The 27,558-nt window shown below is 49.2% G+C and overlaps 1 protein-coding gene across 5 annotated transcripts in view; it reads left to right on the top strand.

Annotated features, from left to right (window-relative positions):
* Positions 1–27,558, top strand: part of Ptpn5 (protein tyrosine phosphatase non-receptor type 5) — a 63,975-nt gene that overhangs the window by 33,861 nt on the left and 2,556 nt on the right. For 4 of the 5 annotated variants that reach the window (XM_008831706.2, XM_017797798.2, XM_029562883.1 and 1 more), the window contains 9 exons: positions 14,425–14,618; positions 15,198–15,305; positions 15,541–15,624; positions 16,069–16,310; positions 17,315–17,504; positions 19,940–20,024; positions 24,171–24,250; positions 24,432–24,569; positions 25,780–25,890. In XM_008831706.2, the coding sequence (XP_008829928.1) occupies positions 14,425–14,618; positions 15,198–15,305; positions 15,541–15,624; positions 16,069–16,310; positions 17,315–17,504; positions 19,940–20,024; positions 24,171–24,250; positions 24,432–24,569; positions 25,780–25,890 (1,232 nt within the window). Of the gene's footprint in view, positions 1–13,759; positions 13,905–14,424; positions 14,619–15,197; positions 15,306–15,540; positions 15,625–16,068; positions 16,311–17,314; positions 17,505–19,939; positions 20,025–24,170; positions 24,251–24,431; positions 24,570–25,779; positions 25,891–27,558 lie in introns of all 5 variants that reach the window. The other variant, XM_017797796.2, reaches the window with a different exon arrangement.

Raw genomic sequence — 27,558 nt, 5'->3', positions numbered from 1 at the left:
TGTCTTGTACATGCTGTCACCATTGCTGTAAGTTCATATGAGCAACTTCCCAGCTGCCTGGAAAGCTCTGTTTCCTTGTGGTCTTCCACCAACCCTGGTTCTTAAAGTCTTTCTGCCTCCTCTTATGCAATGGTGGTTAATCACCCTGCATTGTATGAGGAAGCTTCACTGGTGAGAACTGAGAGATGCATTAACATTCTTTCTTCCCCTAGATCCACTTTGTTCCCTGAGCCTTAGGTGTAGCAATTGTGTTGTAGATGTGTTAATTAGAACTGGGCATCTCACAGACATTTATCCTTTACATTTGATCAGTTGTGGAACCTTGTAACAGTTTCCATCTGTTTCAAAAAGAAGCTTCTTTGATGAGGGGTGAAAGGTATACTTGTCTGTAAATAAAAGGATACATATTTAGAATATAGTAAGAAATTATATTGGTGTAAGGATGTAACAAAGGTAGGTTTTTCTCTAGGATCTGTAACCTCTCTAGTCATGTCTATTTGGCTATGTTTGCAGTACCACACATGAGTTCCCTCCCACTGAGCAGACGAGCAGACCTTAAGTCCAATTAGACAGCTGTTGATTACTCCCAAAATAAAAGTGGCACTGCTGCGCCAATAGAGATAGTCCCCTGGGCCAGTCATTGGTTTATCAGGCTTTATAACTGGGTAGGACTGTTGATTGATTTTCTCCTTCGGCAGCTTACACAGTAACCTCTGATAACTATGAGAGCTACTCCATTTTTTTTTAACATAGTTAAATCCTTATAATCCAAAAAGATTAGGATGTGTCTATATACACAATAAACTATAGGGAGAAAGTCCAGCCACAAATAGAGAAATACCAGAAAAGACATCAGTGCCTTTTTTAGTGTGGTAGGATTGCGGAAGACTTGGATTTTTTTTCTTTATGCTTTTTTCTTTTTAAATATTTTTATTAATTCCAGAATTTTATATAATGTATTTCTGATGACATTAAGACCCCCTTCCCCATTTCCGCCCCCTCTCCCATCAACCCCATGTCCTCCATTATTATCTGTCCTTCAATTTTTGTTTATTTACTTTTATTTTTTTTAAAGCCTATTGAATCCAATCTGGGCTTCTTCCCAAGTACTCCTGGATGTCAGCCCATCCCCTGGAGTCTGGTCAGCCTACCAAGCATCACACCAGTAAGGAAAACTGACTCTTCCTCTCCCAGCATCTAACAGTTGCCAGTAGAGCCATGTATACCAGGCCCCTGTCTGGCTTGTCTTGTGCATGCTGTCATAGGTGCTCTGAGTTTATATGTGTAACTACAATGTGGTGTCCCAACAATGCAGTTTCCTTGTATTATCAACAACCTCTTACAATCTTCCTGCCACCTGTTTCACAATGATCACTGAGCTTTGGGAGGAGAAAGCATGATATAGGTGTCCCACTTATGACTGAGCACTCCACAGTCTCATATTCTCTGCATATCGACCTTTTGTGGGTCTCTGTGTTAATCATCATCTACTCCAAGGGGAATGAAAGAAAGAACAGGTTTAGTGGAGGGGAAATTTGGAGGGTAGAAGGGGTTCAATGACCCTAATAGACACAACAAGCTAGTAAATGAAAACGTCAATGCCGGGAATGGGCTTCCGCTTGGAGCCATTGATCAGAGAGAGCCCATGTATCCTCAGACAATACTGGCTATTGCCATTGCACCTGGTTACCCACCAGAACTTGATGGGAAGACCCTATTACTGAAGACACTACATACCTGGTTCCAGAACAAACAAGGAGAAATCAATCTGGTTGACCTTGAGACTGACCTTGAAACTTCGTCTCTACCAGCTATCTTTCATAATACTAAAAGGTGCTACACATGTTACTGGCACAGAAAGGTAATCATTACCCAGCTGTGAACCCTATGAGCTATAATAACAACTGATCTGGAAAAGTAGGCCCACTGGTGCAGTAGTGGTACAAATATTATGGGAATTACCAACCACCTTCTGATTGGATTTAAAGTTTCACAATATGGAGTCTATACCTAACAGTGTTATCAGGGCCAAGAACCTATGACTAGACAGGTCACAGGCCACAGGGCAAAACCTACTACTATTATTCTGCTAAATAGATATACTGTCAAAATGACTCGTAATGACTCACTGTTAGACCCATAGATTCATCTCTCAATTTTCATTATATTTATATGGAAAGGTAGTCTCCATATTTTCTAAAATCATTTTTACACAAAAGGATTGGCTATTTCAAGATACTAATTAATCCTTGGTAGGTGTTGGGGACAGCAGCCCTCTGGCCCTCCCTTTGGGTTCCATTACTCTGTTGTCAGACCCCAAAACCTGCAATTGACCCAAGACCAGGGATCCCAATGGGGACTGCCTAATCCTGTGGGGACCTATGTAGAGACAGTCAACCAAGACATGAAATCACTTCTCCCTTAGAAAGCCAACAAAACAACTCAGGGGTCACATTGGCGAGCACAGTCTGGAAACAAGAGATTCAGGATCTCCTTGACAGTCGGCTATGCTGTAGCCAAATTCATGAGACTTTCCCACTGGGAAGTCTTTCCCAAGCAGGGCCTTTCTCCAGCTCACTAAGTTCTACAGACAAGACAGGGGGCCCCAGGCTTTTGCTTATTCTTTCCCTTTGTGCACTGGTCCAATTTCTAGTTCAGCAGTTTGATTTCTGGTTTCCTTAGGGGAGGAGGAGAGGGCATAGTTTCTGGAGCACTATCACAGTTGTCGGTGTTCAGCCCTCAGAGCACCTTCAGTGTCCCCTGGAGGTCCCTGTCTGGCTTCCTGCACTCCTCTATCCTTGTTGATGTGCGCTCTCCATAGTTCATGTGTTTAATCGTTATTGTTTCTGCTCTTGCTGAATGGATGGCAGTGTCTCATGTCCTGTATTTTTTTATTGTGTATATTGTACAGATGGAATTAAAGGGTTTTTTTACTTTAAGATGGAGGCAGTAGAAACAGAATTTCAATTATTTTTTCTTCTTCCATGCTTGCAAAAAAGGGTACTACTCTGACATGACGCTGGACAGTGACAGCCAACCATGACTTCCAGTCAGTCAGGATACACAGCTGAGGTTTTCCTGTTGCTAAGCTTGATGCTCAGTAGGTTAGGTGGGTTAAATCTATGTCTACTGAGGATGTTTTCAACTTGCAGTGAGTTTCTTGGGCAGTCACTGCATCTTAAGCCAAGCAACATGTTTTTTAATTTGTTTTTATTGAAATTTTTGTGTATTTCATACAGAACATCTCGAACAATCTTAATCATCTTTGTACCCCTGTCCCCACTGGCACCCTCCCATAACCCCCTGCACTGGAACCCATATACTCTGTCATCCCTGTTAAGGCCCACTGTGTCATCAGTGTCCCCAGCCCTTCCCCAGTGCAAGGCCATCCACTAAAGTCTAATCAGCCTATCTAAAGTCCCTTGTTTTAGGAAGATCAGCTCTTCTTCACCTAGCAGCAATCAGTTGCCAATATTTCTTCAGAAAATTTTGGGGTCTGCTATTCATAGTCCCAGTCCTATGCTGGGTTTTTGTCTGCCTGACTTTGCATGGGACTTGTGTGTGCTGACACCATTCAAGCAGCATATTTTGTGCTGGAGCTCATCTTTGCTACTCAGCACTGTAAGAGCTCCTTCATGGTGCCATGTGTACCTTGATCCTTGGCTCCTAAGGGCTGCAGGTGCCACCCTTCGTGTCCCTGGACCCTTGACCTCCCAGTTTCCCTGGCCATGAGCAGCAGGTGCATTTACTTCTTCACTCTTCCTACCCACAACACAGGAGAGAAAAATGGGCTTCCTCCTCCCATAGGGACTGTCTTTGACTTTTGCACCCTGGAGCGGATGCACTGGTTTCAGAGCAGTTTCAGCAGAAAACCTGGAGGCAGGTGTGGGTGGAGCCTAAGGAAATAAGCAGAAGCCACTCCTTTCCTATTGTCACGGCAAGGATTTTTGTTCTTTATCCTAAGATCAAAGGGAAGCTGTTGAATTCAGCTAAAACAGAAAGCTCAGAATTTCTTTTTAAACAGCAGTGAGTCTTAAGAGCTGGATAGGCTCTTAAAGACCTTCTCTTAGAATTCATGGAAAGCCTAGAAGGCCTGCAGAGACAGTGCAATGCCCAGAGTCACTCAGACTGAGAGACACAGAGCACTTAGACCCCTAATACCTGGAGACTGTGTGGAGATCTCCTGGGCCGCCAAGGGCCACCTGGTGATGGCAGCTCCTAGAGACTTGAAACTTTTTACCACAAGCTGTCTGAGATGGGGAAGAGGTTCGGGCTACTATTACTTCCCTCCTGCCATCTGGACATTCTTGGGCTTCTGAGGTTGCTTAACAGAACCAGCTAAATAACCACAAGCTAGAGCATGGCCTGCCATTGCCCTAATAGAGCTTAGACCTCAGTGCTTCCAGATACCCCCAGACAGTGCTATGAAATCTCCTTACTAGCTTAATAATGAGAAGGAGCTGAATCCGGGGATTTAAAGGCAAACCTCTGAGCCAGGATGTGGTGATGCACACCTATAATCCCAACACTCAGGAGATGGAGGCAGGAGGATCAGGAGTTCGAGATCATCCTTCGTTACATACTGAGTTTAAAGCTAATCTGGGCTACAGGATACGCTGTCTCAAAAGAGAAACAACCCTCTTACTCTCTGGACCTCAGTCTCCTCGTCAGTGGAATGGGAAGGTGAAACCAGGCTGTCTCAAGTTTGTCCCGTTCTCCACATGCGCCCCTAGAGCGTCTCATTGACACTTTTCACCCTCATACCTGGGCCTCCACTCCAGAGAAGCACAGAGAGCTGAGCTTTGTTCGTAGCTACAAAGCCATTTGCAGTTTCACATAGAATCCTTCTGTTGTCTCCCATCCAGAGGGTGCTTGAGTTACATTTTGTTTTGAACACGTTAACATTCTGGATTTAATTAACTGGCAGAGACAAAGCTTCCCTGCTTCCCTCACCCCCCAGTCCATGCCCACCCTACCCACTGACCCCAGCTCCAACTAGCAGCCTCAAAGCCCCTGCCCACATCCAGGTGGGGCACCATTATCCTCCTAGGGGCTCACCTGGCTGATGAAAAGAAGTCTTTACTGCCGCCTCCTTCGCGCTCCCCTCCCTCCCCACCCTCTTCATCGCTTATTTCTTGCTGCCACTAATTGAGCATTCAGGATCTGCCAGGCACCATGGTAAGCGTTTGCATGGTTTTACCTCATAATATCCTAAAAGTCCTATGAGATAATGTTAGTATATCCATTTTATTAAGGAGAGAAGGAAGTTCAGAGAGAGTGTCACTTACCCAAGGTGTTTACCCAGGTCAACGCAGATAGTAAATGGCAAAACTGGGCCCAAAACCTCAGTGTGTAGGACTCTAAATCCTTCTTCTGCTAGCCACAAGAAGGCACCTGCCTAGAAACAAAACCATTCGTGTGGGCCAGATGATTGTAGGACAGACTTGTAGGGTACAGAACTCGTTCAAGTTCTTCGGCAATCTGCCTACCTTGACTTTCCAGGAACAGTCTCCCATCAGACCCCCTGCCATAGTGCATCCTCTCTGGTGCCTGTGAACAGGGCTCAGCCCCCACACCCACTGAAGACTAAGCAGTGGATGATGTCCTTGGCTCCCAGACCCCCTGCCATTGTCTTAGTCCCTCTCAGTGTTGCTTTTATGTGTCTCCCTGACCAGAAAAACCCATCCCCTGAGTGTGACTGCGTATGCCAAGGGTACTCCCTCCACTCTGGGATGGCCCCTGCCCTCTGTTTGTCCTGGAGGAGAGAAGGAAGCAGCAACAGAGGCCCTGTCTAGGGTAGGCAACAGAGCCAGGATGAGAAGACAGATTCTCGAGCCAGACTGACTGTGTGTACATCCTGGCTGTGTGTTCTTGTCCATGGTGATGGCTTTGGACGAGTCACTTTCTCTCACACTTCTTTCTTCCTACCTGTAAAAGAACAGCTCTATGACCTCTGTCATGTATTCATTCAAGGAATGACTAAGAATTTGTAGTCAACTGAAGAAAGTCTCTCTCTACCAGACAGCCCCAGGCAGCCAGATTTCTTACAAGAAGCCAGCAAACACTACATGGACTTTTCGTACCTAGCCTCACAATCCTGCATGTAACATCACTTCTTCCAGGGAGGGGAACGTGGACTCCACCTGGTAATAGAAAGAATGTTGAAGGAGGTGACCACAAATAGGTTTTACACCTCACCCCCAAGTTATGGAGATGAAAAGTGGTGAGCATCTGCATTCTGAATCGCCTCATGCCAGAATGTTTTGCTTGTCCTACCCTATCCTTCCTGCCTGGGAAAAACAGAAAGGAATAAGATGTGGGTACTGGAGCTGACAAGATAGTTCGGTCTAGAAGGAGCTTGCCATGCAAGCATGAAGACCTGGTTTCACATCCCCAGCACCCACATTAAAAAGTTCAGGTATGATGTCACATAGGTTTGTAATCCCAACCCTGGGGAGGCAGAGACAGCAGGATTCCTGGAGTTTTACTGGCCAGCCAACCTAGCCAATGAGTTCTAAGCCAATGTGAAACCCAAAAAATGAGGTGAGACGGGGCTAGAGAGATAGCTCTTCTCTTGCGGAGGACTCAGGTTCAATTCCCAGTGCTCACATGGCAGCTAACAACCATCTGTAAGTCCAGTTCCAGGGGATCCAATGCCCTCTTCTGACATCTGTGAGCATTGTATGACATGGGTATTACACACATGCAGGCAATACACTCATACATATAAAATAAAAAATTTTTAAGTGAGGTAGGATGATTGGTCCCCGAGGAACAGCACCCAAGGTTGACCTCTGGCCATTACACACACACACACACACACACACACACACACACATACATACACACACACGTGCACCCACACATGGACACACATACACACAAGATGTAGATCCTATCATCAGCCAACTTAGTATCTAGGATAGACTTACTGCCACCCCAAGCCCTTGTCATCCAGCTTCCTTTCTGTGAATTGCTTGGTCTTGGTGTTCACTGACCAGCAGGACTCATGGGGCAGAGAGGTGATGGGGAGCCAGTACAAGTTCCCAGAAACCCGTATCTACTGCCCACTTGCCTTTTCAAGGAGAAGCCAGGCTTTTTTTTCACCACAAGAGAGCAGGTACTCTGTAAGGGTTTGCTTGGGAGAAAAATGGTTGGGAAACCCATGTGTGGTGACACATACCTGTAACCTCAGCACCCAGGAGGTAGAGGCAGGAGGATTGAAAGTTCAAGTTCATCCTTAGCTTAGCAAGTTCAAGGCCAGCCCTAGCTACATAAGACATTGTCTCAAAACAACAGAACAACACGGCTGGGGACTGTCCCATCCTTACCTCTGGTAGTTCACAGAAAGCAAAGTATCACCACTCTCTTCTCCTGGTGAAGACAGAGATCGCCAGCATTCCCAACAAGGCCAGGCTCTCCCTCTCAGAGCTTGAAGTAGTACTGGTCCCTTCTTCCTTCTAGACCTTTCTACTGCTTAGTGCTTTTTAGTTCTTTTGGCATTCAGATCTCAACAAGTAAAATCAGAACCAATCTGGTAGGCAACCTGCCCTACCCCATCCCTGTTGCAGGCTTCTAGACCTTTCTATGAAATTAGACAAAGATCATTAAACATGGTCAGGTCTGTTGCTTCCTGTGTGTCCCTGAACATGTCACCTAACCTCTCTGCACCTCTGTGACCATATACAAAGGTTGTGGACAGTAATGTCACATGTAGCATGGCTGTGACTGTTGGAGAGTATGACGCTACATGCGGCTATCTCAGAGTAGGGAGAGTGGGAATGTAACGAGGAACAAGACCTCTGGTTAACCGTCCCCACATGGGAGCATCAGCCTCACACACACACACACACACACACACACACACACACACGCACACGCACACACACATGCACACGCGCACACACAACTCTATTTCCTGGATTGTTATGTGGGTTGAGAGTTAATGCTCATGGAGCCCTTTGAGCAGCACCAGCAAGTGAAAACACTCCAGTCAGTTTCCTGATGCTAAGCATGGTGGCCTCCACCTGTAATCCAAGTACTCAGGAGGTGGAGGCAGGGGTTGAAGATCATCCTTGACTACATAGCAAGTTCACTAGCCTCGGCTACATGAGACCATGTCTTAGAAAAAAATATCTGATTGCTCATAGTTCCTGGGATAGCCAACCTCCAGGCTCTGCCATTGGCTGCCTATTGACCTTGGACAGCTATGTCCTCTCACTGGCTCCCATTCATATGAGAAGTTACCAGGCTGAGCCAGATATCCCTGTGAGCATGCCATGCTCTGACAGTTGGTGGTTTTAGAAGCCTGAGCAGGATTCAGTGCCATATTTGGGTGGGCAGGGCCGGCTGTGACTGTGGCAGGCTTGATGGGGAGGTCACTCTTGGCCACACTGAGAAGGAAGAAAAGCTGACTGAGACAACTCTCCTTCCTCACATAAACAGGAATAAGCTGAGGCAGCCTTCAGGTCTAGTTCCCGTGCGCCGACGCTGGGCACTGGCAGATGAGTCACTCAGGAACCTCCACAGTTCTGGAGCTCAGCAGCCCTAGGGCACAGGAGCTACAGAGCTGAATGGTGTAATTTGGGAGCTGGGGTACAGGAGAGGGAGCCAAGTGACCCCCCCCTCCCCAGGTGACATCTGAAGGCCCACTATCTTCAGTAGTCACCCAGGGTCTCAGAAACTTAGAAACTTTGGCCTGGTAAACTGAGTTCCTGCCTGTCAGTCATTCTTCCCCTCCTTCCATAACATTCAGCTTCCCAGGGTCCACCCATCAGATATCAGATACAAAGCTGCACCAGGGCAGCTGTTTGGGGTTCAAGGTTTCTGCTGACGCAGGGCCCCCCTCTATTCCCCAAGCTTTCACCACCACCCCCCCATGCTGCATGACCCTTTCCTGAAAACTCAATATGGCAAAATGGAACCATACCCTGTGTCAGGAAGCCCTGGGTTCAAATCTCAGACCTGCGCATACTCGTGAAAGGCACTTAACATCTCTAAGCACACATTTCCTCACCTGGAAAAATCCCTTTTACTCTGATTAAGAGGTGAGGTGATGAGCCTATCAAATCTGCTTGTCAGCAAGCAGCCTCTGGATGGGGGTTTCATGTATGATAGAGCACCCGCCTCACTATGAGCTATTGAAGACCCCACCCTTGACACAAGCTTGTGCCTCACAAAAAAAGGCGGGGGGTCTGCTGATGATAACATCTGCTGGAAAGAGGCCAGTGTGACTGTGAGTGCAAACATACTTTGGGAACTGCACAGCCAGCCCAGTGAGGGGGGCATCACCAGTTCCAGAACAGATAGTGAGTGGAAGGCAGGGCAGGCAAGAAAAGCTGGCCTCACTTCTGGAAGCAGGACGGAAGCCAAGGGGACAAGAGGGCCAGGAGCCTGGAATCTGTGCAGACGGCTTGCTTTGTTCACTGCTAAACGCCAAACCTGACCCAGTGCTTGGCAAAGTCAACGCACAGCAAACACTTCCCAAACGGCAGGGAAATGAATCCTAGAAGTCCCAGTGCTACAGTTCCAGGCAGGTGATTGGTGCTAAATAAATGTGTGTTGGACTCATACACAGATGAACAGACGCTGAAGTCGGGGATTGAGTCCCAACCCAGCTCTCCACACCTGCGATTTCCACCACTTTGTCAGGGACTCCCACTGCCTCCACCTGAGACCAGGGCTTCGTAATTAAAGGTTCATGGATTCCCCTCCAGATTACATGCCTAACACAGTGTTCGTTTGATAAAAAGATGCCTAATTTCTATCCAGAAAACAACTTTATATTAATATTATTATTATTATTATTATTATTATTATTATTATTATTAGGGGTACATGCATGCCATGGTCCACATGTGAGGTCAGAGGACAACTTTCTGAAGTTATTTCTCTCTTTCCATCTCTCTGTGGGTTCCAGAAATCAAACTCAGAACACAAGGCTTCCATGACAAAGGCCTCTACCCTTACCATCTAGCCAGCCCCTAGAAAACAATTTTAAATAAACTCTGCTCTGAATGGTATATATTTGCATGGTGCCCAGTACATCCCCATCACATGAGTTCCTCAAAACCCCAACAGAAATTTTTTTAAATATTCTATTTGCTATTTTTTATGTATATAAGTATATTGTCTTCATGCAGGTAAGTGCACTCGTAGTGTCAAGTTTCCCCTTGGTCTCCTGAGACCCTCACACAGGGCTCCATCAGCCTATGTTTCCCTCTTACCCCCATCATATAACTTATAGCTCACCTTCCATCTCCTGTGTGCAGTATAACAGCCAAGCGTTCTCAGGGGGGCCTCCCTTCTCAGTGTGTTCTACTAGTGGCTCCCCCAGAACTATGGACACCTTCAGCCTCTATCTGCCACCACATGTCTCCAGGTGTGACAGGAGGGTGTCAGGGCTTATTAGCTATGCTTCATGACACTTGAACTCAGAATTTTTATCTCTTCTTTAAAAATTTTTGTCAATAAAAATGTCTATATATTGAAGAACATTTAAGATACATAAATAAAATCACCTCAGTTCTCATCCTCTCCTCCAAAAACATGTTGTTGCTGGACATGGTGGTATACACTTTTAATCCCAGAACTTGGGAGGCAGAGGAAGGCAGATCTTTGTGAATTGGAGGCTGGCTTGATCTGTATAGTGAGTCCCAGTCCAGCCAGGGCTACATAGACAATTTAAATTAAAAATTTTTTAAACATATTGTTAGCACTTCTTCCCATGCACATTTATTAAGCACTACTGTATATCAAATAGTCACTCTACAGGCCTTCATTACCCTCTCATCTTATGTCAGGTGTGCTCCATCTTTTCCTATACACATTTACACTGTTCATTTTTTTTTTTTTTTTTTTTGGTCTTTTGGAAGCAGGATCTCCCTGTAAGCCCTAGCTGTCCTGTAACTCACTATGTAGACCAGGCTGGCCTTGAACTCACAGATATCCACCTGCCTCTGCCTCCCAAATGCTGGGACTACAGGCATGCACCACCATGCCTGGCTTACACTGTTAATTTTTAAGGCCACTGAGGCTATATGTGTACATATAACCTTACCTCTCACACTCCATGCTCTCAAACTTTCCTTCCATGTTATTAAATATTCATCCACAAAGTCACTTATAATGGTTGTGTGACACTTCATTGCAGGCAACTTCCATGCTTTTCAGACTGGGGTGCATGTACCCCCGCACATCCTCCTGAAGCTGAAATTTGATTTGAAGCTTTTGGAGAGGGGGGGACATTTTAATATCAAAATGAGTGCAGGTAAACCATTGTGTAGGGTACAGAAAACCTGTGAATTGTGCTAGGAACCAAACCAAAGCAGCCAAGTCCAAATTCATGTATTTGATGTTCTTCCCCAAAGGCCCACGTTCTCGCCCCTCTGAGGTTAGAAACACCCAAGAACAAAATTCTAGTTCAAGTCCCTGTTTGTACATATAAGGAAACAACCAGGAGAGGGAAAGGGTGACTCAAGGTCTGCAGCAAACTCTCTCTGTGCACCCGGGATCAGAGCTGAACTCAGTGCTAAGTAACTATACCTGCTTCAAGGAGCTGCTCTCCCCCACCCTCTCACACTGTACCAGCACTTCAGTGTATCAGGTATGTGCATTTTATGTTTGGGCTTTCCCAGGAAACTAAGAGACATTCATTCAAAGGCAAGAGTTGTGTTATAATATGTCACTTACTGGGTGCCTGCTAAATGTCAGGCACCATGCAGGATATCTTATCTGTAATAGCTGAAGTCTTCATAGCAAGGGCTGGAGAGGTGGCTCACCAGTTAAGAGCACTTATTCCTCTAGCAGAAGACCCAGGTTCAGTTCCCAGCACCCACATGGCAGCTAACAACCATCTGTAACTCCAGTTCCATGGGGATCCAATGCCTCTTCTGGCCTCTGTGGGCATTGCACACTCATGGTATATTCACATACAAAACACACATAAAATAAAAGTTCTTTAAGAAGAAAGAAAAAAGAAGTCTTTGTAGCAGGTTTGCAAGATATGAGTCTCCCCCCTTTCTCAAATATAAAGGAAAGAGAGTAAAAGAATATCACTTGTCCCTCAGGCACTTGTGTAGTAAATATGTTGCAAACTTGCATGCCAAGATGCGCTGGATGCTGGACACACAAGAAGCACACCTGATACCACTTCCAGGTGAACAAAGGAGACTGTCTATAAGTCATTTTACAAACCATAGAGAGTGTAGTATGTCCAGAGTCAAAACCAACTGCCTCAGAGTGAACCCCCCTCTGCCGCTCACTGGCAAGCCTGGAAGAGACTCCTGGCCACTCTGCACCTCATCTTCCTCTTTTGTAAAATGTGGTTGATGGCAGCACCCATTTCCTAGAGGTACAGTGAAGAGTAAGTGAATTAATGTATATAAGCATCTGGAACAGCCACACACATGCACAGATGTGTCGTTGCTGGTAGAGGTATGAATGAGTAGCATGGATGAGGGGGCAGGACCTAGTTAGGTGACCTTTGCTTGAGAGCTACAAGATGAATGGGCATTACCTTGGGAGGCAGAGGGGGGGAGCAGGATGCCGAGGGGATAGTCTAGTAGAGGGAATAATGAACAAGCACAGGGGATAACTCACCTGAGGATCTAGAGGGCGTGGTTGGGACACAGCTTCAAGGAGCCCTCTGGGGGCTAAGCTAGCACAAGGGGCCTGTGATTCTAACATGGTGTCTAACAGGATCCACCACACTGCTCATCTAAGCCCCATGACAGGCTCAGTAAATGTTGAGTGAGTGAACTCACCCATTTTGGCTTCAAATGCTTCTGTTGCGACGATGTGACATTACCATGTATATGGGACAATGGAAGAAAAGAAGTCCATTGTCCCATACGCACAGTAATATACAGACAGCCCCATCTCACTGTCCTGCCAATCAATTCTGCCAGGCCCTTTCCATTTGGTAATAAACTGACCTGAGTTTGGTTGGGGATCCCCAATATCTGGGACTCAGCAAGAATATGGCTTCTGGATCCCCACATCATAGCAAGAGTCTCAGATCTAAGCCAGTGATGTTGGAAGTGGAACTCTTGATAATCTTAGTGGAAACCTAGTCCCCAGAACTAGGACATGCAGAGCTTCTACGAAACTGGGGGTAGAACTCAGAGCCCTCGGTAAGAGCCCTTGCTACCCTTTAGAACACCGGGACTCTATAAAGCACAGTTGGAAAACCAGGGATGTAGCTCAGTTGGTAGACTGCTTGCCTGGCATACACCAGGCTCTGGGTTTGATCCACGGCACTATATAAACCAGGTGTGGTGGTACACACCTGTAATCCCAGCACTCAGGAGGTGGCAGGAAGGTTGGAAGTTCAAGGTTATCCTCAACTACATAGGGAGTCCAAGGTCAGCCTGGGCTTCCTGAGACTCTACTTTTAAAAAAGGAAAAAAGGGGGCAGAAAGAGGGCTTTGCATGCCTGACAGTCTGACTTCAATCACCTGTGTAGAAAAGCTGACTGCAGTGGCTTGACTCTGTAATCGCAGCACTCCTATGGGGAGAAGGGAGGCAGAGGCAGGAGAATCAGCTGGAAGCTCACATAGTGCAGCAACAGAAACAAGAGAGGCCCTGCCTCAAAAACAAGATGGGAGGAGAGAACTGACTCACGAAATGTTGACATCTGACTTCTACATGTCTTCCATAGCATGCACACACATGTGCACACATAAATAAATAAAGCTTTCAAAAGAGAGAAAAGAGAAAAAAGGACTGGTAAAGATTGAACTCAACCTCCATTTCACAGGTGGGGAAACTGAGGCTCGGATAGCAAATGACTCTCCCCAAGTCATACCAACTGAGAACATTCCAGAACTGGATCCCAGACATCTGCTGTCTAGTCTTCTCATCAGGATTTCCTTCCGTAGCACCCTGGCTTCCTTTTCCCAGTGGTATGAGGGTCTTGAGGTGGGGGAGATGCTTGACCATGATCCCCTCAGGAGTCCAGCATCCCTGCCCCAGTCAGGGCACACATCACTAGAGACAGAACTCTAGAGGGCAGGCGTGGGCAGGTTGCTCGGGGTCACGGCCCGGTTATGCCATATTCTTTTTTCCTTTGCTTTTTTAATTGAGTTTGAGGTGGTTGTTTTTGTTTCCTTAAGAAATGGAAAAGAAGGAAGCTGCGTAAATACAGCAGTATTAACTCTGAAAAACCTCCTGCCATTTTAACTCTGTTACTGGAGAAATAAAAGAGAAATAATTTGTCCACCCACACGTAGCTCTTTCTGACGAAGGTAGGTGAATATTGCTTTGCTAATCACGGCTGACGGCTGGAAGTGGAGCCACGCTGACTGATCCGGGATAGAAAGGAAGCCACAGCAATCCCAAACAGAGCCAACCCGCCGTGGGGCAGCAGAGCCCTGTGTTCAGACAGAGCCCGGAGTCACCACCCGCATGTCCCACCTTCCACAGGTCTCCCCCAACCGGTAGTGATGGAGGCACTGGAAGAGGCCGAAGGGCTCCCCAGCAAGCAGAGAGAGATGCCACCACCCCCTCCACCCTCACCGCCCTCAGAGCCAGCTCAGAAGCCGCCACCTCAAGGCGCTGGGAGCCACTCCCTCACTATCAGAAGCAGCCTGTGCCTGTTTGCTGCCTCTCAGTTCCTGGTAAGAATGTCACAGGCCTCACCAGGGCCTGAAGAGAGGGTGGGCTGAGGGACAGCTTTCCGCTTCCTTCCCAAGATGGCCACCTGGGGAAGTGGGGGGGATGAGGAGACTTATGGTGGCCCTCAGTCACTCCAAGTCTTCATGACTGGAGGGAGGGAAAGACTGGAATTCTGAGCTACGGCCTCAGGAGCTAAGCCCATCGTGGCCTGCCCTCCCTCATCCCAGAACCAGGAGGCAGGGCTCCCCCATCCCTGACGCCTGGTCCTACAGAGTTCTCTCTGAGAACTTTCTGTCTATGCAAGGCCTTTCTGCAAGACTTCCCTTAGGAAGCCTTAGGACCTGTGGGGTCCCCTACAGAAAGGGCTTTGTCTTCGCTGCCTTCAGTTAGCTTTCTTCTCAGTGCTGAGGCCTCCTCTGGGTACACGGCTGCTGGGCTGTTCCCTCAGCTATCCAGTCTGGCCCTGAGAGGCTCACAGTCCTCCTCAGGGCCCAGGGTAGGGCCGAAGGTGAGCTCTGCAGGGGTGTATCAGGGTAAAGGGCTGGACCGCCGAGCTCAGCCTGCTCCCCTGACTGCCCCAGCTTGCCTGTGGGGTGCTCTGGCTCAGTGGCCATGGCCACTCCTGGCTGCAGAACACCACAGACCTCATCTCCTCTACGCTCACACTGTTGAACCACCCGGGACTGGCGGTGAGTAAACCCTGGGGAGCCCTAGGGCAGGGGGATGGGATGAGTTAGGGGTCCCACCCTCCCAACCCCTGGCTGGGGCATCCCTGAGTTCAAGAGATGCTTCCCAGATCCCAAAGGTCTTCGGTGTACTTCCTACCCAGGCCCAGGCTGTGGTTTTCTTGTCAGTCTGCAGATGAGAATGGGGTTGTTCCCTCCCCCCACCCCGACACTGACCTGTTTGTCTGCTGTTCCCCAGGCCTGGCTGGGTTCTAGGACCTGGGCGCTCCCCAGTCTGCTGCTAGTCTCTCTCTCTGTGGGCATAGTCATCATCACCACCCTGGTAAGATGCCTACTTGTCCCCAGCCTCAGTGCTGCCCTCCCCTGCCTCTAAAGCCCTGCTTCCCACCAGATCCATCTGACCCACAGGCAGGGCAACCCAGATACTGAACAGAGCAAAGACAGGCTTCTGTCTCCTCCTGCCAGTGTGCCCGCTGAAAACAAGAAACTCCTTTCTAAAGGGTGGTTTGCAGTGACGGAGCAGAAGGAACACCCAGACCCTGCCTACAAGGCTCAAATCCTCAAGAAACCAAGAGCGGGGAAGGGAGACTGGGGGGCAGGGTACAACCGGAGTCTGGGCCAGTTCCTTGTAGACAACTCCTAGGAGAACATGGCTACTCTAGATACTTGGAGGGTGTCAGAGAGCTCAGTCCCACAAGTACCCCCAAGAATCTAGGGGACAGCCAGTATCATCCCAGGTCCACGACGTGTTGTGTCCCCCAACCAGGTGTGGCACCTCCTAAAGGCGCCCCCAGAGCCACCCATCCCGCTGCCCCCAGAGGACAGGCGCCAGTCAGTGGGCCGCCAGCCCTCCTTCACCTACTCAGAGTGGATGGAGGAGAAGGTGGAAGATGACTTCCTGGACCTGGACGCGGTACCCGAGACACCTGTGTTTGACTGTGTGATGGACATCAAGCCTGAGGCTGACCCCACCTCACTGACCGTCAAGTCCATGGGTCTGCAGGAGAGGTGGGAGGGGTGGCCGAGGGGTGGGCTTGGGACCATAAGCTCCCGTTAGAAGGGTAGATGTCCAACCCTAGCTCCTAGTGGGCAGGATAAGGCTAGCCTCATAGTTTAGCCAGTATAGCTGTGTACATTTCAGATGATGCATGTAGATCAGAGAACCTCAAGATGAGTGTCAAAAACTTGACTCCACGTGAGCACACAGCCATGTGCTCCTTGGGTCAAGGAAGTCAGAATAGGTTTCCTCATACAGAGCTTGTCAGAACATTTAACTTGCCTCTGTTCATTATAAATCAGCGAAAAAAAGACAGTAAATGGCACTTCCCAAAGGCCAAAGAACCCTACTTTTCTAGAATGCCCCATAAGGTTCCACAGAGGGTACTCTGGATGGTAGCAATACCCTCTGTTCGGAGCGGGGTAAACCAGCTCACACCAACTTAATCTACAGAATTTCACAAAGAGCACTGCATGAGGAGTCAGAAAACCTAAGCTTTGATTTTGGCTCTCATGCCTCTTACCATGAGAACTCCGCTTCCCTTCCTATACAGTGAGGGTCCTCCCTGTCCTGAGGTTTTAGATATTGAGCATGGTGGAGCTGGTCTGGTACAGACATCATTGCTGCTACTGCCTGTCCCTGACCTCCCTCTGTCCCTCCCGGATGCTGAGGGTCCTCTCCTAGCTGAGATGCCCTCGCCCTAGACAGCCCCATTCGAGGACTGCCCCTTGGGCTTGATCCTGGCCTCAGTAGGTATCTGCACTGTGGGCTTCTTTACTCAGCAATGACAGAGTCCAGGGAAGGGCCACGAAGGGTTTCTTTGGGTGGAAGTTTGGGAACCGGGTCCCCACACCCCCATGTGACACAGCAGACAGGGATGCAGGCTGAGCCTCATGTGCCTTGGGGACAGGCTCTTCTCATACTCCGGCTCTTCTTTCTGGAGCCCACCCTGCTTTCCCCTGACCCCCCCTTGCCTCATGCTGGAGTCTGATCCCCTTTTCTCTGGTTCTTGCAGGAGGGGCTCCAATGTCTCCTTGACGCTGGACATGTGTACTCCAGGCTGCAACGAGGAGGGCTTTGGCCACCTGGTGTCCCCACGCGAGGAGTCAGCCCACGAGTACCTGCTCAGTGCCTCCCGTGTCCTCCGGGCTGAGGAGCTGCACGAAAAGGCCCTGGATCCCTTCCTGCTACAGGCAGAATTCTTTGTGAGTCCACTTCACTAGCTACTGCCTGTGGCACCTTTGCACTTATGTGGGTCCTTTGCAGTACTCCAGAGTACAAACCCACATCTGGAGTTGACTAACACCCCCTCAGTATCATCTCCCCTGGCATCTTGGGCACACTATTCCCCCTCTAAACCTTTGTATCCTAATCTGGAAAATGGGATAAATGACAGGATCTCAGAAGTTGAAGAGGCTGATACCATGTGTCGAGGAGCTTCTGGAACTGTTGCTGGGACCGTGCTATGAAAGTCATAGAAAGCAGCGTCACCCGGACTGATAGTGTTGCTCAGTGGTACAGCGCTTGCCCAGTAACATGCACAAGGCCTCTGGGTTCAATCCCCAGAAGAAAAGGAAACCACGTCTTCTTGCTCTCCTGTCTTCCTGTTCTCCTCAACCCGACATCACAAAACTTGTTCATCCTGATGCTTCTTCCTTGGAGCCATAACTTAGGTCCTTCTCCCAGCCTCTGTGCCTCATGCTGGATTTGAAAAGACTCAATAAGTGGGAGCCCTGATCTCTGGCTTGGAGTGCTGGGCCAGTTAAGAGCTCAGCTACAGGACAGTGTTACCTGCATTGTCACAAAAAGATAAGTTGGAAGTGAGTCTTGGCAGCATATGGCAGGAGTAAACTTCTGATACTGAGCCCCAGAAATAGGAAACTCCACTACCAAGGGATCCTGGTCTTGCCTTATGGAGGTGCAACTGTAACTTAGTAGAAGGACCCCAAGAAGAGGAGGAAGGAACTGAAGCCCAATAGCCCACTTCCCCAATCAGACTCACCAGTCAGGTAGCTCCCCCACCATGCCCCTCAGACTCAGTGGTCCAAGCTCTCTGAAGCTTGGCATCATCTTTATAGGCTCGGATTGGTAAGCCCCTGCCTCCTTCTCCAGCCTTGTGCTCTGCCCCAACACCAGCAGGAGCCATCCACTTCTGGGCCAGCCCACTTGTGCCATCCTCACATCATTCCTACCATGGTGAAGAGCCTTCCTCCACTACCCCCGCTCCCACCACCATCCTCTCTCAATGAAGACAGCTGACGTCCTCCGTGTCCCTTCCTGCTCAATAGATACCATAGATTTTTGCCAGGAGGAAAGAACACAGGCTGCTCACCCACTCCATGGGCAGTTCTGCACATGTGTGTGATTCTTATTTCTTTTGATTCTCACGAGAGCCCTAAAAGGTATTATCATGAGTATTCTGCCAAGACCATATAAAATATCCAGAAACAATGAACAGTATGAGATCACGCAGCCAGGTTTTAAGACTATGGACTGATTAGAAATGCAGAGGCCAGGCCCGGGGGTGGGGGAGGAGCTGGAGCTGGGGTGAATCTAAAGGATGGAGCCAATTCCGAGGTAGAGGGCTGAGCCTAGTGCTCCCAGCAAGTGGAACACAGTGAACTCAGACCTCCGTGAGCCTGGGCAGAGAAAGGAGGCTGGACTGAGAATGCATGATAAGAGCAGGAAGCTGAGGTAGGAGGTCACAAGTTCAAGGCCTCCCTCAGCTACATACTGAGTTCAAGGCCAGCCTGAACAACTTAGTGAGACTCTGTCTCAAAATTAAAAAGTTAAAAAAGAGAGCTGAGAGCCAGGCATGGTGGTGCACGCCTGTAATCCCAGTGCTCAGGAGGCAGAGGCAGGCGGATCTCTGTGAGTTCGAGGCCACCCTGGTCTATAAAGTAAGTTCCAGGCCAGCTGGGGCTTTAGCTCAGTGGTAGAGTACTTGCCTGGCACACAAGAGGCTCTGGGTTCAATAATCAATACTGGAATAAAAGGGAGAAGGACAGGAAGAAGCAGGCCCAGCTGCAGGTAAAATGAGGCCAGGTCCAAGGAGACCTCACACTCCAGGGGTGCAGATCAGACCTGGAGTTTCTTGGGTAGGGCAAATACAGCCAGCTGCGGGAGCTGAGTAGCAGGCTCCCTTTCTGTTTGGCTATGGGGAAGGGCCCTCAGAGGAAGTGGCCTTTCAGATAGACAGGCTGTACGGAGGAGCTGAGGACGGATGGAGTGTTATCACGCATTGAGCAGCAGGAACCAAGATGCAAGGGGAGGGTGGCCCAGGTGGGAATACACATCAGCAGAGCCACCTGCCAGCTGCCACACAGAGGGCAAGGGAAGGGGGCAGTGATTGGTGAGGTCACTTTTTGTCTTGTTCATTTTCACTTATTCACTGAGTGTCTATCACAAACCAGACAGGCCCTCGGTGAACAGTAGTTACACTATTCTTCATGCCCTTGGCATGTGCCAGAAACTATTCTAAGTGCATGTGTGTGCTATCTTAGTAGTAAATGTTTGTAAAATGAACACATGAACTCAAGTCAGTCCTTTCACTGGCAGCTGAAGGCAAACAGCCCCAAATGAACTTGTGTGAGGACCAGCCTGATGCTGCTCATAGCCCATGTCTTTCTTCCTCCTGCAGGAAATCCCCATGAATTTTGTGGATCCCAAAGAGTATGACATTCCAGGGCTGGTGCGGAAGAACCGGTACAAAACCATCCTTCCCAGTGAGTACCTGCTGCCCCAGGGCATGAGAGGATGGTCTGTCATCTAGGGAGATCTCATGTCTAGAGCTGGGCCTCCAGGAATGACAGACACGCATCACAGGAGGAGTGGAGGCCTGGGATAAGCAGGGAGGGGAGGGGAATGCGAGCAGAGACCGGTTCACTTTCTCTCCTGGACTCTTGCCCTGCCTGACCAAGCATTGCACTGAGCTCCCTAGAAACAGAGAGAAGGTGGCTGCTTAGCTGAGCGTAGTGACCAAAAAGTGTTGTCACAGCTTTTCTCTTCAGAGTGGGTAGGTTTTCAGAAGAGAAAATTAAGGACTCACGGGAGTGAAGTGGTTATCTATCCACAGCCACATAGCTAGTAAATACAGATCTGTATCTCGGATCTGGGTCTCTGTGACCCTAGAGTCAGGCTCTTTTGTCTACCTGTGTTCATTGTGATCCAGCTGTAAGTCTTCTGACAGGCATCGCCACCTCCTCCAGTGAGCAAGCTTCCTCTCTCTGATAGTGAACGCCCTGTTATTGGGTGTATTCAAGTGAGGCAGCACAGATAGTACCCTGGAAGGCCTGCGCAGGGCTTTTTCCCTTGGGAGGCTCTTAGACCACCTACCCTGATGTTACCATTTCATCCCATGGTGTCGTTTTCAGGTGACTTTCATCAAGCCCCTACCTGCCTGCTGGGCCCCAGCCTCCAGGGCTAGCTTATGGGGTGACTTGTTGAAAGTGAATCTCCCAAAACCTACTCTACCCAGTGTGTGGAGTGCTGAGCCCTTAAAAAAGCAGTTTTGCCATCAGCATCTCCAACAGCATGTAAGATGTCATGACTTATTTTTAACTTTTAAAATATCGACTTGTAGTTGCTATAGTTACACAGTATCTAGGTAGTTACGTTTAAACAAAGCACCATTTAAGGCTGGATGCCTTTTTCTGGGCTGCTTACCTCTTCCCTTGCCCTCCCTGTCCCAGTTCTCCCTGAAGGGAGAGGCCTGGCTAACCCAGAACAGGATTTGGCTGGCACCTCAGAAAGGACATGGAATCAGGCGCACCTCACATGGAATCAGGCGCGCCTCACGGTTCCACTGAGTTCCTGGCAGGCTCCAACCATGCTCTGAACCTCCACACCCCCCAGCTCAACATGAATGTTGTCTAACGAGCCAGAGCTGACCCTACATCTTAAAGACACTGGACTGTCGGGGCGGGGGGTGGAGGCAACAGGTCAGGCAGGCTCGGCAGAGGCAGCCTCTGGGATCCAAGGCACCCTGAAGTTTGTTCTGTGATTGATTGATTCTGCACATTTCCTGAGCCCTTATCCCAGGGACTGAGAATTCAGATTCTATACATGAAGCTCCCAGTCTAGCAAAAGAAACAACTGTGTGGGCAATCCCAGAGTGATCAGCCACCCAGCAGGCTGTGTAAAGACCAAGATGTGGGGAGACAATGGCTGTCTCTTTCAGCATAGTATCCCAAGCACCAAAAAAGTGCCCGGTATATGGGAGACATCCTGTACCTTTCTGAAATAATAAATGGATGACTATCTCTCAGATCTAGCTCCCCATCTCCACCCTCCAAATTACTCAGGGGGCGGGGGACATTCAAACCTTCTTGTTGCCCAGTTCTGAGCACATCATTTGCAAGCAGAACATGGACACAAAGCCCTTGGGAGCAATGCCAGGCAGGGCAGCCCTGTGACTTTGACATTTCTTAAATTGTACCAGGCAGCTCCTGACTTGCAAATTCTCTCCTCTCCTCTCTCACAGTGGGGTACAATGGAAATCTAATCATGTCATCCTCCTCCTTAAACACTATCAATGTCACCCTCTTTGGCACCTAGCTCTTCTCCAGCTTCATCTCTCATCAAGTTCAGCCTTGCCTGTGTACCTGATCAGACAGAAGTGTTTCTGGTGCCTCTTCCGCCTGGTCCTTCGACCCCATCCAAGTGCCACATCCCTTGGGCAGTCCAGCCTCTCCCAGTCATGGGCCCCACAGCCCAAGTGCTTTCTCAGGTCATGTACTGCTTGTCCTCCTACCAAACATTGTGTCCTCTTTGCGTCAGGGACCATGTGTCTCTTGTTGATCTAGAAGTCTCTTCTCACAAGTGTAGCACCAGAGTCAGTGTGCTCCTGAGACTGTAGAAGGGAATCAATCATTCCCATTGCCACAGTGGATCTCTAACAGCAGAAGCTCTGGTATCTGACCAGAGAGGGCATTGCCCACATCTGCCCTTCCAGCACCTGACCTGGACAGGCTCAGCCAAGGAGAAGGTAGACCATGAGGAAGAGCCGCCCACTCCGGGACTCTCCTTCAGATGGCCACTTGGAAGTCCCCTCCTGCTTCCTCTTACCCCTCCCATCCCTGCCACTCTCCTGTGCCCTCTTCACAAGAACTGTCCACCCCCACATCGCCTGCCACAACCCAGGCAAGAGGCTGAAACTGGCAGAGGGCTGGAGATGGGGGGCGTGTGCATGTCACCTCCGTCTCCTCCATTGCTCCCGCTAACTTTAGAGCCTGCCTGACTCCCATTCCCTGCAGGTAAAACCTGTGCTGAAGGTAACAAGATCACCTCCTGCCGGGTACTGTTGACTCTGTGGTGCTCAGTGCTGCTGCCTAATCCAAGGGCTCTTTACAAGATAAGGGGGGGGTCATCATGTGTGTCTCCAGTTATGGATAAGGTACAGAGAAAGGAAGTAAGTGGCCCACATGGGCTTCATCAGTAGGTCATAGAGCCAGGACTGTTTTCCTCTTATTTGTTTTTCTATTACATTTATTTATTAGTGTGTGCATGTGTGGAGGTCAGAGGTCGATTTTCAGGAGTCTGTCCTCTCTTACACCATGTAGGTCCGGGGGATTGAACTCTGGTCTTCAGGCTTTGAAGCAAATGTCTTTATCCACTGAGCCATCTCACCAGTCCTAGAGTCAGGATTTAACCCCAGGTTCTCTGGCTCTGTGGTAATGGCTCTCATGACACCCCTGCACTGGCTTTGAGAGCCCCATAGTGTACATGCTGGGAGCACATTTAATCAGCCCTCCTACTAGAGCAGAGGAACAGAGGCCCAAAGAAGGGATAGGGCATTGAATAGGTGAGGCTGCGGACGCACCTCCGTTGGCAGCCTGCCTTCCTGGTGTGCACAGAGCCCTGGGTAGCGCTCCCAGTACTGCACAACCAAACATGGTAGTGCATACTTATAATCCCAGAACTTGGGAGGTGAGGGCTGGAGGATTAGGAGTTCAAAGCCAGCCTCAGCTACATAATGAGTTTGAGGCAACGTGGAGCCCTGTCTCAAAAATAAAATAAAGACATTGAGCAGGTAACAAAGCAGCACCAGAACCCAACCAGCTTTCCTGTCCACCCCATAGAACATTCTTGATAGTCCCAACCTCTCAGGCTGACAGATTAATCAATACAGGGAGGGAAGCTCTCACTGGAACAAAACAAGTTCTTCTGCAAGAACACAATGTTATGGAAATCTGTCACTGGGAGTTTGACAAGTGACAAAGGTGGGAGGGGATAACCCTTTGTACACACCTCTGTTCTGTGGAGACCTTACGATCTCATTTTGGTGTGAAGAGCTTTGCCTTTCACCCCCTGTGCTCTCCTTCAGCTTTCTTAGCTCTTAAAAGCCTTTTAAATTGATAAAGCACTTCATGGTTTATATAGCATTTTCTCTTCTATTTTCTTGTTCATCTCCCCAAAAGCCCTATAAAGGAGGTATCTTTACCCCCATTCTACACAGGAAAACGGGCTTAGAGAGGCCAGGTGTTTTGTAAGATTACACAGAAGCCGGTGGCAATATATACTCCAACCTTAGCTGTCACCTGCTGTCCAGGATCTGTGCTCCGGGTCATCCCCGTCTTGGCTAGCCTTCTCTACCAGTACACAAGGCAGTGAGCATAGGGCAGCTTAACAGATGCAGGCAAAGGGCAGGCATTGGTCCTACAGAGGTGGCCAGGACCTCTCTACCGTCTTCTCCATCCCTCATCCTTACCTGCCTACATGGACCTAGAATGGGTTCGGTGTTGTGCCTCTAGGCAGGGGAAGGAGGAATTGGCACAATCCCAGGAGAAATGTAGGTGCTGTAGAGTGGGCCAGAGAAGTTGAGCCCTGGGCCAGAAGGCCCACCTCACGACCTCACCTGTCTCCCACCCCAGATCCTCACAGCAGGGTGTGCCTGACCTCACCAGACCCTGAAGACCCTCTGAGTTCCTACATTAACGCCAACTACATCCGGGTATGTAACCCCATTCTAACCGCCTTCCACTAAAGGAGAGATCTGAACTGATGGGATCCATCCTCCAGACTTGTCCCCAAGCTACTGTGGCTCCTAAAAGCCCCAAGAGGAGCCTGGTCTGGGATGGGGCCCCCAGGGACACTGCCAATGATGCTGACAGGCTGTACTTGGCCGGTCACAGGGCTATGGTGGAGAGGAGAAGGCTTACATCGCCACGCAGGGACCCATTGTCAGCACGGTGGCCGACTTCTGGCGCATGGTGTGGCAGGAACACACACCCATCATTGTCATGATCACCAACATTGAGGAGATGAACGAGGTAGGGACCCCACGACGTTGTTAAGTACCTGCCGTGTTATGCCCCACACAAAGCATCTCATTTCCATATTAATCCATAGGACAACTTTGTGAGACTGTTGTGCACTCCACTGTCAGTATGAGGAAATGGGAAGGTGCAGGGAGTTAAGGTTACATGCTGAGGCCACGCTGGACAGAACAGAGCCTGGAGCTGGCTTCTCCTGTCCAGTCCCCATATCTCAGCAGTGATGCCTGGTAGCAGCCACTGCTGTGGGAGCCCACAATAAACAGCACACCTAACTGAATACTCATAAAAATCCTTCCAAAGGAGACCAGTGAGATAGCTCAGTTGATAAAGTGCTTGTGAGGACCTGAGTTTGATCCCCAGCACTCATTTTAAAAATGCCAGGCATGGGAACTAGAGAAATGACTCAGGGGTTAAGAACACTGACTGCTCTTGCAGAGGTCCAAGGTTCAGTTCCCAGTACCCACATAGTGGCTAACAATCACTGGCAACTCGAGTTCCAGGAGATTCAACATGCTCTTCTGTCCTCTACAGGCATTGTATGACACAATTTCACTTACATGCATGCAGGCAAAATGCTCATACACATAAAATAAAAATCAATCAAAAAAATTTAAATGCCAGGCACGGTGCTGTATGTCTGTACTCCCGATGCTGGGAGTCAGACATAGGTAGATCCCTGAGGTTCACTAGCCAGACAGCCTAGCCTACTTGATGATTTCCAGACCAGTGAGAGACCACATCTCAAAAACCAAGGTGAACTGTTACTGAGGAACAACACTAGAGGTCGCCTCTGGCCTCTGCATGCATGTGCACGCACACATGCATGTGCATACACACACATACACACACACACACGCATACACACACACAGTCCTACAGAGCAGTATCATATCCTTTTTTTTGGAGACAGAGTCTCCCTATAGGCCCAGCTGGCCTGGAACTCACTATGTAGACCAGGCTGGCTTCTAACTCACAGAGATCTGCCTGCCTCTGCCACCATGCCCTATCATATCCATTTTTCAAATAGGGAAACTGAGGCTCATAAAGGAGTAGCTTACAGGTTACAAAGCAAAGGTTTCAACCCAGCGTTCTGATAGCAAGCCTGTTGTCCTTGTATACCCCTCTGCTGACCCAGGCAGAGTACCAGGGAATGTGGGAGGGAAATGGGGGGGGGTCTATCACAATCTGGTCTCGGCCTCTGCAGAAGTGTACTGAATATTGGCCTGAAGAGCGGGTGGTCCATGATGGCATGGAGATCACTGTGCGGAAAGTCATCCACACCGAGGACTATCGGCTTCGACTCATCTCCCTCAGGGTAAGGCCTGCAGCTGGGTGGGGTGGGACAGACAGGGAGGGTGGAGAATAGGGGCCCAGTGTTAATAAGACGTAAGCCTATGTCACTCTTGAAATTTGCTGGCAAGCAGGGGTGAATAACTTGGGTGCCAGGGACAAGACCAAGCCTCAGCTGCGCTTCCCAACCTCGTTTGTATGGAATACTTACTGTCAGACTCTCTCTTCTCTGCCACCCACAATGTATTCTAGCTCTTCAAACCCTCTCAAGGCCAGGATTCTGGGTGAGGGGACTTCAGCAGCCTCCAACGTTGTCCTCATAACGGAGGGTTCTTTATGACTTTGAGTTCCAGCCTCAGTCATGTCCTATTAGGATGCTGGCTTCTGGTCTGCCACACCCAATATGTCCACCAGAGGGCAGGCATTCCTTGCTGCTTTGGGGCACACAGGCATGGTAACAGGAAATGGCAAGGAAAAAGGAAAAAAAGTATGAGCAATACAAACAGCCCAGAAGAGTGGGGGGAGGCGTCCTCCCACCCAAAAGTTGTTCTTCCAGGATTAGCATAAGAAGAGAGATTGTTCCTTTGGAATCAGGGACATTAGAAAGTTCTCTTTTCAAGAAATGTGTGTCTGAAGAAGGTGGAGTCCCTGTGATAATCCAGAGGGTGGAGAAGTTGAGTCAGGCACCACAAAGCCAATGGCCAATCCAGAAACAGCCCAGAAAGTCCCCTGGTGCTGACAGTCACAGGGTCCAGCTGTAGAAAGGAGCTCAAGGCCTGACACTTGTCCCTCTGAGCTGCCCTGTCTCCCACTGGATGCAGTACTAAGCAAGGTATCAGGGTGCCTCAGCCCCTGCCCCAGGGGGCAGTGCCCATGAGCAGTAGCTCCAAGACACAGGTCCTCCTGGAGGCCCTGAAGGCCAGGATGTGAGGGGCAGGGGCTGTGGTAGCTTTCACAACCAGGTAACCCAAGAACATGAGGAACCAACCTCCCAGGTAGAAAGAGGCTGGGATCCCCTAGATGTGAGGCTGCCTCGGGAAGAACCAGGGTGTTTGGGGGGTGGGGGTTGAGGTGTTGTATTTGTCCCTAAACTGTTACAAACACCTGCTCTGGGTGTGGCTCTAGGTTGGATACTGAGAAAATAGCTGTGTTCTGGAGTCCTTCCTCAGGAAGCACCCATAAGCTAGTACCAGTTAGAGACATGTAAGGATGCAGGACCCTCTGCCATCTGGCATGCTCTGAGAGGGCATTCTGTGCTGAATGGACTCTTGAAGGGCTGGTGAGAGCTGACTGGGAGTAAGCAAGTGGGAAAGCATTCCTAGCAGAGGAAAAAAAAAGTTCAAATAAGTGCAGCAGTGGAGCAGCTGTGTGTGAGCACCACGTGTGCCCACTTCCTGGTTCATGTCCTCCCAGGTAGAAGGGATGACGGACTGATCTAAGGGCATGAACACATTTGAAGGTTCTGCATTTCTCACCCAAAGGGCCCACCTTTAAATCCCTTTGCAATGGAAAGTAGGTTTCACCATACAAACTTAGGAGGTAGGACACAGCCTTCAGTCCATACCAAAGAGTCTCTTGGTTTGGTTCTGGGCTGGTGTTGGGTTGGGTTGGGTTTTGCGGTACTGAGGATTTAATAGTTTCTCACTCATACTAGGCAGCACTCTCTCACTGAGCTATATCCCCAGTCCCTGAT

Source organism: Nannospalax galili, unplaced genomic scaffold (genome assembly GCF_000622305.1).
Source record: "Nannospalax galili isolate Female #2095 unplaced genomic scaffold, S.galili_v1.0 scaffold615, whole genome shotgun sequence".
Classification (NCBI taxonomy): domain Eukaryota; kingdom Metazoa; phylum Chordata; class Mammalia; order Rodentia; family Spalacidae; genus Nannospalax; species Nannospalax galili.
This window is presented reverse-complemented; position numbering and strand designations above follow the sequence as displayed.